This window comes from Podarcis cretensis, assembly GCF_951804945.1.
Source record: "Podarcis cretensis genome assembly, chromosome: 6".
Lineage (NCBI taxonomy): Eukaryota > Metazoa > Chordata > Lepidosauria > Squamata > Lacertidae > Podarcis > Podarcis cretensis.
The window spans coordinates 98,313,794-98,327,090 of NC_137175.1; the positions used below are offsets into that span (position 1 = coordinate 98,313,794).

The window sequence follows — 13,297 nt, forward strand, 5'->3', positions numbered from 1 at the left end:
TGCAAGCTACAACTATACAACCTATCACATATAATAGGCTTAATTAATTTCAAAATGGACAGATTTAACCTCCAGCCAACAGATTTAATTAAACTAATCCTCTAATTACCTGTCTTTCATCTTTTTCTTCCTTTTAGAGACTTCACCTGCTTTTCTCTTTAATTAAGATTATCTCCAATTCAACAGGAAAAAGTAGCATGTTAAAGTGTGCCAGGAAAGCCAACTTGAGTAAAATATTGGGGTGAGGCAGGTGAGCCCTGCCCCACTTAGTCGATCACAAGACACAGCACATGCACAGCATTTGAATGGCAATATCCATCAACTTTGGGGAGCGGCCTCCTCAAATATTTTATTGGGGGGGGGCGGTGAAGGGACCTTGGCCTCTAGGAGTTGACTTCTATGAAGTGTACAGTTTGCTAAGCAATGACACATTTGTTGAAAAGATGCACAGCTTCTTTTTGGTTTCGAGAAAATCTATTTTAGGAATGAGCTAAAAATAGTTTTACAGTTTTGCATGGTGGTCGTATATACATTTTCCTACAAAGAGATAAAGACAATGTTTCAGGACACATTAAAACAGGAACTTTTGTACTACCTCAGTACTTTGCATCCTTGACCTGATCTCTAGGATCTGTGCTCCTGTTTCGCTATCTCCATAAAGTTCTTCCCTATCCTCAGCTTCCCTCCTTCTCACCAAGGGGCTGCCATAGAGGGAGAGACTACCAGGTATTACTTGGGATCTTTCCTTTGATCTCCCAGCCCCTCACCCTGGGAGACCAACATTTCCCTTCTCTCACCCAGGGTCCTCCATCAACCACCCACCATCAATATACAATCTCTGGACCTTAATAAAGGCCCCAGACACAGGACTTCCAAGAAAGAAGTACATACAAAAAACAAAAAAGGGAAACAAAAATGAAACGGACAATAAAAGGAAAGAAAAAAGAGAGTGAAAAAAATAAGAGAAAAGAAACATTAGAAAAAGATACAAAAGCAAAACTTCCAATTTTCCAACAGCGTGTTACACTCTCTCTCTCTAACATTCTATCTTCTACACCTTCTGTTAAACAATATTTCTTTATTATTATTGATAAATTTCAACCATATTTTGCTTTTAACTTTACCTCCATTAATTCCCATCACTATTATTCCGTACTGAAGTCTCTCCATTGTGATCACATATTGGGCCAAAATTCCATAATTTCTTTTCTTGTTATATATCAGGGTAGATAAAAATGGGGAAAAAATTAAAAATCAGATTTTATATATATATATTTAAATCGGATTTTTAAAATAAAATGCTTTTGGAGGAAAAATCTTTCTAAATATAGCTTTCTATTTAAGTTACATTATAGTCCAAAGGCTATTAATCAGGAAATAAGGATTTGTTTAAGTTTTTCATGTGTACTAAAACTGAGTCAGTTAACAAAGATGGATACATATTGTAATGGTTCTAGGGGTTGCTTGTGCGTAAATCGGCGCCACGCTTGGCTGAGTTCCCTGGGTGAACCCTTTCTGTCCGGACAGCCATTCACCCGTGGCTGTCTCAATCGCTGGCAGAATCCGTCAGAGGGCGTTTCTTGAACTTCTTCCAGCAAAGAAGCTCTTTGACACCTAGTCTCCGCCTACTCTCCCTGCGCAGAAGCCTTCTGCGCAAGGAGGGTGTGGGCAGCGGAGGACCCATGCTCTCCCCGCTGGTCTCCGGCGAGGAGTCATGGAGCCACCTTGCCGATTCCCCCATCTGCTCCCCTTCTCCACTAGTGTTACGCTGATTTCCTTCCCCAGAAGATGGGCTGCTTCTCTCCCTCCCGGTACGCTCTCCGGAATCCCTCTGGAGCCCTCCCTCTCCCTCTGGCTCTGATGGCAGTTCCCTGACACATATGATATAATGTTACTGTTTTAGTTAAATAAATTGTTTAAATTGTCATTAAGAAAATAATTATTTTTCTCCTTCCAATAAAGTACAGCTAAAAAGTTGTCCAAATATAAACAGTTAATTTGTTAAACCTCACAATAATTTCATAATTATTGGTCTATGTATTTCTAATAGTATAACCAAATCAGTAATTTTTGATATAACTGTAAAAACTACTCTGAAAATTTAAATTTTTTATTCCAAAAATGAAAACTTCATCTGGTTTTGGATTCAGGTGTGTTGGTCTGACGCAGTCGAAACTGAAATAATATATTTTTTTAAATGTCCAGTAACACCTCTAGGGCATTTCATTTTGGTTTTTTCCAGTCATCTTCCAGAGTGAGTACCATAACTTTAATGGCATCATTCTCTGAATTTGCTCCAGGTCTAAAAGTTCTCTTTTACTATTAATGGACTTATAATCACACTATAATCAAACATGCAAAATCCTCTAATTAAATAACTACATGTATATTTTCTAAAGATGTTCCTCAGAATTTTGCTACCAGTCCCTTTAGGGGATTTTACCCAGGGTGATATCCAAGTAAGGTAAGCTCAAAGAGATCAATGGGTCCATTTATTTCAACAAGTCTACTCTGAAGATAACTAGCATTCGATATCAGCCTCAGTCTACCCAGTTAATACAATTTGCAGAATACGCATTTATGCTGTGAACAGCTAATCATTTCCTTCTTTCTTTAACTAAATTTTAATACCAACTGATCATTCAAAATTGTTATCTAAGTAGGCTGAAGAGGAAAATTTATCTTAGGAAACAAGATAATGTTCTATACTGATTTTCTACTGAAATGTTACATTCATCTAATGTTCTAATGGTGTCACAAAATCCTTACAAACAGCAGGTCAGAACTGTTCATATAAAAACTATTTTATATTTTCTGAAATATAAATAAAAAATTAAATATCTTGCTGGCTTATTTACCCAATGGGCCTATATGCAGTTTTATTCCCAGACTGTTCTGCACACATTTCCATAGCCTTGTTCTGAGACTTAGAATATTTGTGAACGTATCATACCATCCAGTTCAGATCATGTGATCACAAGCACAGTGCACTATAGATATATTAGCATGAAAGATTAATGTAGTAAAAAATCCAGAATACATGACACACTATTAAGGGTCTGACGATGTAACTGATAAACGTTACCATCCCCTTTATAGCTGTAAAGACCCAGTAACTCTTTGTTCAGAGAACACTACAAAGTCGTTGTGTGAGTCAACATAAAAAAAATTTACTTTCCATAGGTGGCCCAATTAAACCCTGAATTACAAAACCACTTCAAATTGTTTTTCTAGACTGCATGCAATTTAAAGCAACCATCTTCCTCTGCCTGGGGGCTAGATTTCAACATACACACCCACACGTGACATTTTATTTTCCACCTGCACAGTGCATGCTTATTTTTTAAAACAAAACTTCTTACATGATCCATAAAGTTCCCACATTATGACTGCTTACTCCTCCCTTAAATTCGTAGAAGCAGCAAACACAGCCTTTAAAGAAAGCCACACACAGAGAGGGATGAAGCAAAACCTATTGCATTTGTGTGTTTTTCTTTGTGTGCTTCTCTGTTACATCTGAACCAGGAGAAGCTGTGACTGTTTTGAATCAGAACCTGGATGCAGTGGTGGGCTGGCTGAGGGTGAATAAACGGAGACTGAATCCTGGTAGGCAGTTCCCATGCCTGGGAGTTGGAGAGTTGCATTCCCTCTGAAGGAACTGGTACATAGTCTGTGAGTGGTCCCAGGTCCATCTTTATCACCAGAGACCCAGGTGACCTCCATGGCCAGAACCAACAACTTAGACTGGTACACCAACTGCACCCTTTCCTGGACAGAGCTAACTTGGCGACTGCAATTCATGCATTGATAATCTCACATTTGGACCACTGCAATGCACCCTATGGGATGCAGCTAGCGCTGTGGTCTAAACCACTGAGCCTTGGGCTTGCAAAGGGGTGAGCTCCCATTGCTCAGTCCCAGCTCCTGCCCACCTAGCAGTTCGAAAGCACGTCAAAGTGCAAGTAGATAAATAAGTACCACTCCAGTGGGAAGGTAAACGGCATTTCCATGCGCTGCTCTGGTTTCACCAGAAGCGGCTTAGTCATGCTGGCCACGTGACCCGGAAAAACTGTCTGCGGACAAACGCCGGCTCCCTTGGCCAGTAAAGCAAGATGAGCGCAGCAACCCCGGAGTCATTCGCAACTGGACTTAACTGTCAGGGGTCCTTTAGCTTTAGCTTTTTTTAATACCCCTTATGTATGGCCTTCCTTGAGACTAGTTTGGATGCTGTACCTGGTGCAGAACACAATGACCATGTTCTTGAGTGGAGCACCTGGACATGCACATATAAACCTGTGCTGAATGAATTGCACGGGCTTCTGCCAACTATTGAGTAGTATTCAGACTTGTTACTATCGTATAAAGCTCTGAACAATTCTGGACTAGGTTACCTGAAACATCACCTGCGCTTGTACAAACCTGTAAGATCATTTAGATAATCTGGAGAAATTTTACTAATGATACTACACTCTACAGAATATCACAAGGCAGTGAGTTGAAAATGGGCATCTTTTGCAATTGCCCATGCATTGTCCTTTCCTCTGCAATAGGTGAACCACCATCCATCAATTGCTTCAGACAACTTGTAAAAACAAATATTTTTGCCCAGGGTTCCCCTGACCCATAAGAATGAACCCTGTTTTACTGAATTCCTGATTTTATTATACTTTTCCAGAGGCTTTTATATTGTTTCTGTTTTGTGATACTGTTTTATTATTTTTACGTTGTATTGTATACTTTTAAGAGATTTTTAAATTTTAAGTAGTTTAGAACTGTTTTCAAACTAAGAATCCACAGAGAGTTTACTAATATATGAAGGGGTCAGACAACATGGAAACTCCACAGCCACCACACTTACCTTGCTGCCCATGTCCTATGATTCTTAGACAGTGTACATTTAAAAAACAACAACCAGACAGGGCCTGCCACCAAGCTTAAAAACCAATCTGCTCTGAAACAATTCCCATGCAATACCTGTAAATTCACAACAGTAAACCATAACTAAAGCATGAACTACACATTTTAGGGCTACATATTTAAAACACCCAACCTCTTTAAACAAAACCAAACAGAAAGAGTAGAAAATACTATTTCTAGCTCCTGCATATCGGGGGGGGGGGCCTTATCACAATGATCTCATTTGTATGGCCTTGTATACCCATTTTTTCCTTCTCTTAGATACACAATGTGAACGCTATCTTTTGGTAATCTTTGCACTCTATTTTGTCCCAGAGTTTTATTTCAGAAACAGTACTGGAACTTGTCTCAAATACTCTGGAATTTGAAAATTACTGAGGGTGACACCCAAAGGTATCAGCAACCCGCATGCAAGGGACTTTTATTAAAGGAAATTGGACTTACCCTTCCTCTCCTCCCACAACCTGGCAGCCCTCTGCACATACCTAAGGTCTGCTCTGGAGTTTTTGGGAACCCTCAGGAGCAGACTGGGGAGGTGCTGGGGGAGGAGAGGAAGGGTAAATCTCATTGCATCCACTGGCACAACACTGGATCTTGCCCTAAGAAACTGTCTTTGATAATAAGTCAAGTGTTTCGCCTTCCCCATTGGATACACCAGGTATACTCAACACAAAAGTACATAACCTTTGGTGCAAAAGGTTCTAGGGAGAATTTCATTATTAGTGTTCTGGTAAAATAAGAAATTATAGGGCAGACATTTAAAATGTTATTTTAATATCTGGTACACATGTTAAAAGCAACAGTCAGAATGTGGCAGATTGAGCCAAAATCAGTATTATATAAATTACTGATAACTGTGAGTACTATCCAGCACAAGTTAAGTCCCACTGATTGTAATGTGAACTGGATCATGCCCTACATACTTAATGAGTCCTCACAAATTGATTATGGAAGCACCAACGCAAGTCCTCCACAAAACCCCTTAATTTGTGAACCCCTAACAAGATTTGCCTAATACGCATTTAACACTGCAAGAAGTACTTCTGTAAAGTCAACTCATTTTTTTATTTATCCCAAATTTAAAACAATGACTTAACAATATGCTAGGAAAACCATTAGGCACAGAATACAAAATGATCGTTTTAAAAAATATACAGTGTTATATACATGCTGAGCTCATGCAAACTGCGATACATTCACAACTTATAACTAAAGTGGAACCTGCTTTTTAAAATTTACATTTAAAAAGTGTTATTGAGCAGCTAAGTCACACTGCTATTTGATGTTATTGCATATGCAATAAATTACAAAGCAAAAGCATTAGCACAAAAAGATGCCATAAATTTGTGCTAATTTAGTAGGCACTAGAAAATACAAGTTAATTTCAATAATTTGACTGTTGTTTCACTCAACGGTATATTCTCTCAAAGCTTGCCCCTCACATACATTGTGCCTAAAATTACTCCAGTCCCCTCAAACAGCTTGAGAACAGTAGATATAAGTGGGCAAGGAGACAACTATATGGACTTCTGACCCCAGAATAAATAATATGCCTGAGCAATGGGAACAAAAGGCTCCAAAAGAACAGAAAAGTATTAAGTCATTTATATGTGTTACACTAGAACATTAAAATATACTTTACATTATTTCCCTGCAAAGAAATATATTTAATTTTAAAATTACAGTAGTTTAAAAATGTTTTTGTACAAGAGACAAAACTACAAGATTGAAGCTGCCTCATATTAAAACATATATTTCCTAAGGACGTAATTGATAATCCATCACTTACTGCATCAAACAAGATTTATCTTAATACAACATAATACTACAAATTCATCCACATATATAATATGTGACAATTTCCTATTACTGTTGATGAATTATTCTTTAGTTCTGAACAGATTAGTTCACACTACTGGAAGCTTTGCCCTACATTTACCAGTGATTTCCTCTTGTACCACAATTTCACCAAGAATCCATCTCTGACCATTCCAGCTACATGTTTTTCTTACAAATCACCATTCAATCCATAATTCATTTTGCAGTGAATAAATATTTATTGACTGTTTATTGCAGCAATATCACATTGTATTTGTCTGTTTTAGTTCTCCTCAGATGGAGCAGGAATTAGCCCGTTTTCTAGGAACTGGGTCTTGAACAATGCTGTCCTTTTTATGTATACAAGATGAACACACAGTCTCTGATAATCTCCAAAGTCCCAATCTGAAAACACTGTTTGAGAGGCTATATATAACACAGTTACAAAAACTATTGCTTATAGCGAGCCATGTTGTTAAGAAAGACAGTGCTGGGTTTTCCAGCACCCTAGAACTCTCCAGCATAAAGTAGATGATGTAGGGGAGCCAGAGCACATAAAACACACTGGTTATACGAAATAAAACCATAGCATAGCGCCGGTCAGGGCCGTGCCCACTTTCTGCAGCAGTGTCCACTTCATGGCTCGGAAAACGAGCTCTCCTGTCATTTATCTCTTTGGTGTGCTGCCGGCAGATTTTGAATATGTGGAAGTATGTGAAACAGATGATGAAGGCTGCTGGAGCATATAGCAAGCACACAATAAAGCCAGTAAAATAGGCATTGGTAAGCCAAGAGGTTGCACACCATTCAAAAATGTCTCCATGATAACCTGGCTTTCCCCAGCCAAAAAAAGAAGGCAAAAAAATAAGGCAGGAATACAACCAAATCAAAATGATGCAGATTCTCAACCGGCAAGGTGTAACCAACTGGTTGTAGGTAAGTGGTTTTGTGATAGCAAGATAGCGATCCACACTAATAAAAGCAAGACAGGCCATAGAAACACTTTTCAATACAGAGATGATATATCCAAAAACCTGGCAAGTCAAAGACTCGTGGACACCTGTAGAATAGTGCAGCAATGACAAGGTAGGAATCAAGCAGCTCACCCCAACAAAAAGATCAGCATATGCCATAGTCTGAATAAAATAGCTGGTGGTATAATGATGTAACAGTGGAGCACAGTGAAAGACAAAAATTACTGTTAAGTTACCAGTTATAATTAAAAATGTTAGTAAGACAATAATTAGAGTCTCAAGGATGCAGATATCAACAACATTGTAGTGTCCAAAACCAATTGGACAGGAGTAATGCTCAGATACATTCACAATGCTACCGCTCATATTCAGAGTCTTCCACTCAGTCCAAGTGGACTGGTTCATGATCTGCATTACGTAACAATGTGTTCAAAACTCAGAACTAGGTGATTTGTGAGTCACCAGCTAATTTTGTTTACATATCCATTTCTCTGGGTAGATTTTAGAATTGCTTCTAAAACTGTTCATATTACAATCCAGAAAAGAGGCAAAAAGGCCACTGCTCAGCTTCTGCCTGTGCTCATTCCTTCCTTAGCAAAAGACAAGGCACTTCTAAACAAAGCACATTGTTTAAGCTGTACTTTTGGAGGAGAGAAACACCAAAAAGGAGAGTAAAATATAATGTCATGATAAAAATCTCTGCAAGTGCATTTTCCTGGGGGGAAACGTGAAGGAGGGAGTACTGGGTAGAAATTCTCAATGTAATGTTTTCTAAAACAAAAATTGTTAGGAGCTAAAAACTAGAAGCAAAGTAGCTAAGAAGTCTAATAAGATGCTCATTCTAATATATTGTATCCTTCGGCTTTCTTCAAGGCATAATGTCATTTGTATCATCTTCATTCTGCATTACTAAGGTCAAGATTTGGGGCATCTTAATGCAAACAAATGTCATTAGTCTTTGGTAATGAGTAAAGAAATATGTTGGGGCAGCAATCACTACATGAAGAACAGGTTCGTCCCTTCGATGAACAATATCCTCTCCATTTAGTTAACAAGACCACGTATAATAAAGGAAAGAAACAAATAGACATGATGTTGGATCTTCAGTCAAGCCAGTTAGAAAGATATGCTGTCCGTTACAATATTAGACGTCAATAGGGTAATCCAAGGTTCTCACGGAATACAAACTTGTCTTGCATTTAATTTCAAGAGCAACAAAAGATAAAAAAATTCTTTAGAAATAAAGCCACAGCTGCTACAGTGAAGTTCATAGCTCTATCCATGTCATTTCTCACCTCTATAGTGATGTCCACATTCTTTCGTATGTCCCATCACAATGAGATAATTAACTCTCATCTAAATTCTTCTAAGAAGCTAATGAAACGATGATTTAACAAGAAAAGATGTCGTTGCATTCTATTACTCCATTACTCTTCAGGCTTCATTTCCTCAGTTGCTACATACGCATTTCATTAGACAATTAAAACGATAACCATCTGCTTCAAAAATTCTTTATCTCAGAAGCAAATATTACCACATCCATTACATCTGCCACTCTGACACATCCAATGGGGTAAGAAGGCTCCTTCGATGCTCACTAATAAGCAGGTATTTGACTACTGTATGGATCTTTTTCATTCAGCGCATGCAGCAGTCTTGCTTTTTAACCCACCCACCATCCACACCCAGATCAAATGCATTGTTAATCATTTAAAGATACAGGAGAAATTACTCAGCTCACATATTTTAATTAAAAAGAAAATCCAAGGTCATTTCAATTTTATGTTAACAGCAGACTCTCTTTTCTCTTTTTGAAGTGCTGGAATCACATTGGCACTGCTTAATGATCCTTGCTGTGCCTTCTGGAAAAAGAATTCCTTACATGAGAAAGAAAAGATTTTTCTCTCGTCCTGCTGCAGCAGTGGGATGAATAGAAAGCATCCTTTTCCAAGTTTCATGTCTCATGTCCATCACCACCATGCTGTGCTGAAGGTCCTTATGCTTTTATAGCATCCACAGAACGTTGCCCATTGCTCATCTGTAAGCAGTTCAATCTATCTCAAAATTAAAATACTGTTAAAATTAAAATCTCTTGTCAAAGCAGTGAAGCGGTGCCTTGCATATATATTTGCTTTGTCAGGAGCTGCGGTGTAGACACAGAAATCCTATTTACTGTGATCAGTTTTGAGGATGCTATTGCTATTTCTTACATGCTCTCTTATGATTTTACAGCTTGCACCTAAGCCTGCCCCTCCTCCGCATCCTTAGCTGATGCAGAAAAACTCGCCATCAGAAAGGTGACTCGGTCCTTCAGCCCCAATCAAAAGAACAACCAATGGCTACTGCAGCTGAAACTGTCACTAGGTAACAGTTGCCAGGGACAATGCTGGCTTACAGCCTTCTACAGCAAGCCATGAATAAGAATGACAAACGAAGACAATTGAAAGTGACCAATCTCAATTAATATATTGAGGATTTTGGGGAAAGCATGCTTCTGCAGAGCTACATTCTTCCATCAAACAAGCAACGAAAATATCCATAGGAATAACTTACATGCTCCAACTCCAAGGATACCTTTAGTGCACTAAAAATGAGCAGCAGCTAACCCGAGTCAGCAGTAATCTAATCCCCACTGGGAAGAAAGAGCTAGTAATTATTAAACACATAAATAAGGGTTTGGTGTGGTTTTTTTTTTTAAAAAAACCCAACCCTCTGTAAGTCAAATGATTGTTTATCATTTGAAATTACAATGTGTTTTATTGCAATTAGTAAAACTTGGAAGCTCTTCCTTTAATCCCTTTATAATTCAAATTACTATCACAATCATAATACAGAGGCATATAAATAAAGGTTGACTGTAAAAATGATTCATCTACATTTGTTTACATAACCACACATAGGAAAACAACTACAACTAATGCTAAAACTCTTAATTAAGTCATGTTATACAGCAACTCAGATTAAAAATGCATTACCACTACAATTCCATATTAAAACAGTTGGGCTAATTACAAACTAAATCAAGTCTATGGAATTTTACTTTTATTTCTAATAGCACTTCCGAATTCAAATTCAAACATTATAATTAAGGCAACAGTTCACTAACTGTATCATTAGATTCCCTGAAATCATAAAATTAGAGAAGATGTTTTTGTCAGGAGGGTGGGAGTGAGGAGGGGTGCAGGACAAATAGTAGAAAGAGATAATCACAGCTGCCACTATCCCGTGTGGAGCTGCTCCAAGGCAGCTAATAGATCAGAGAGTGATCCGCAGACAGAACAGGGCCACAATGGAAAATTTCAGATTTTCAAAATATACTTAATTAGCATGCTGTTTTTATTATTCTTTTCCACCGATGGACTGCAGGTACGTACAAAAATAGAAGATACACACAATTCTTCAATTTGATATTTTCATGTAACTATATTCAGCATGGAACTATGACCATATACAGTGGTACCTCGGTTTATGAATTTAATCCGTTCTGGAAGTCCGTTCTTAAACCGAGGTGCGCTTTCCCTAATGAGGTCTCTCACCGCCAGTGCCCTTCCACTGTTCGGCTTCCTTTCTTAGATCGAGGTAAAGTTTGCTAACCGGAACACTACTTCCAGTTTTGCGGAGTTCATATACCAAATAGTTTGTAAACAGGGCTGTTCTTAAACCGAGGTACCACTGTACACTAAAAGAGACAGTCAACTGCAAACTTCTCTACTAAGCAATTATGTAAACACGAGGTATATCTACGGTACTTAGATATAAACAATTACAATATTTTGAGTTGTCTTGTTCCAGAACGCTTCTTGCGTACCAAGCATCTGACTGGAGGTTGGTCAAGTGACATTTCAAGAATAATTATTTTAAGTTTCCCCAAAATCTGGAAGCCTCTTCCCTGTCCGTCCCCCCACCCATATCCTTTCATTGGAACTCAGAAAAACTCCTGGAGATATCTCTGCCAGTCTCCCATTTTCTGCCAGTTTCTCTGGACCACTAAGTCAATCCCAATCCAAAAGAACTGCTATCGCCAAAAAGTCAGAATAAGTCAATGCTCAGAAAGAGAGAGAGAGCAGGGTTTTTTATATTCTCTGTCTCTCTCTCTGTCTCTCCCCGCCAGCTCCAGGTCAGCACAAGCTAATGACTGGGTTCTGCAGGGCTTGGGCTAAAGTAGAACTAAAGCTGCCAGCACCCCACAACACCCTCAGCTTTGGGGCTTTCTATTGGCTACTACCAGGGACGCGGGGGGCACTGTGGGTTAAACCACAGAGCCTAGGGCTTGCCGATCAGAAGGTCGGCAGTTCAAATACCTGCGACGGGGTGAGCTCCCGTTGCTCGGTCCCTGCTCCTGCCAACCTAGCAGTTCGAAAGCACATCAAAGTGCAAGTAGATAAATAGGTACCGCTCCGGCGGGAAGGTAAACGGCGTTTCCGTGCACTGCTCTGGTTCACCAGAAGCGGCTTAGTCATGCTGGCCACATGACCCAGAAGCTGTATGTGGACAAATGCTGGCTCCCTCGGTCAGTAAAGCGAGATGAGCGCCACAACCCCAGAGTCATCCGCGACTGGACTTAACGGTCAGGGGTCCCTTTACCTTTAATATATGAATACCGTATTTTTCACACCATAGGGCGCACCGGACGATAGGGCGCACCTAGTTTTGGGAGGCAGAAAACAAGAAAAAATTATTCTGAACCCCAGAAGCCAGAACAGCAAGAGGGATCTGGCTTCTGGGATACCGTGTGGCTGTTCTGGCTTCTGGGGTAACCGCACCAAGCCTCTTCAGGGCAGCGGGATGAAGGCTCCCCCTGCCCAAAGAGGCTGCGCAGGGCTGAAGCAGAAGCCAGGACAGATGCTTCGCTGAAGGAGCACTGTGCCTTCTCTCTCTCTCTGCCCAGCGCCCCTCCTTCACAGGAGAGGTGCTGCGCAGAGAGGGAGAAGGGGCATCGCCCTTCAGCGAACCTGGAGAAGGAACAGAAGGAGACCCTTCTGCCGCCCCAAGCCTCGCGCGCCCGACCTCCTGCCGGGCGCGCAAGGCTTGCAGACACTTGCCCGAAGCACGGGGAGCCCTGCGGAGGGCTCAGCGTGCTTCGGGCGGCAGGCTGCCGCTCCAGCCAGGCGCGCAAGGCTTGCAGACACTCGCCCGAAGCACAGGGAGCCCTCCAGAGGGCTCCCCGTGCTTCGGGCAACAGGCTGCTGCCCCAAGCCTCGTGCGCTCGGCGGGACCTCCCGCCAGGCACGCAAGGCTTGTGGACACTCGCTGGGGCTGCAGGCTGCTGCCCGCAAGCCTCGTGAGCTCGCGGGAACACCCGCCGGGCTTGCGGATAGCTTCCTGAAGCCTGGAGAGCGAGAGGGGTCGGTGCACACCGATGCCTCTCGCTCTCCAGGCTTCAGCGAAAGCCTGCATTCGCACCATAGGACGCGCACACATTTCCCCTTCATTTTTGGAGGGGGAAAAGTGCGTCCCATGGAGCGAAAAATACGGTACTTTATTAAATAAATAAAATATTAAAGACACATGTAGTAGAATTCTTCCAAACACAGATTATGAGAAGCCACAAATGCAGATGTTAGAGACATTAAGGTAAGAGTGTGCCC

The 13,297-nt window shown here is 40.5% G+C and overlaps 2 protein-coding genes across 4 annotated transcripts in view; both read right to left on the bottom strand.

Moving 5' to 3' along the window:
• The window catches only part of RABGAP1L (RAB GTPase activating protein 1 like), a 143,292-nt gene that overhangs the window by 99,081 nt on the left and 30,914 nt on the right, over nucleotides 1-13,297 (bottom strand). The gene's annotated exons all lie outside the window — the stretch shown is intronic.
• Nucleotides 6,317-10,442, bottom strand: GPR52 (G protein-coupled receptor 52). The gene has a single exon (XM_079981899.1). The coding sequence runs from the start codon at nucleotides 8,121-8,123 to the stop codon at nucleotides 7,029-7,031; it is 1,095 nt and encodes a 364-aa protein (XP_079838025.1). The 5' UTR covers nucleotides 8,124-10,442; the 3' UTR covers nucleotides 6,317-7,028.

Excerpts from the sequence above, each read along its gene's own strand:
- GPR52 (XM_079981899.1), bottom strand. The coding sequence starts at position 8,123 with ATGCAGATCATGAACCAGTCCACTTGGACTGAGTGGAAGACTCTGAAT.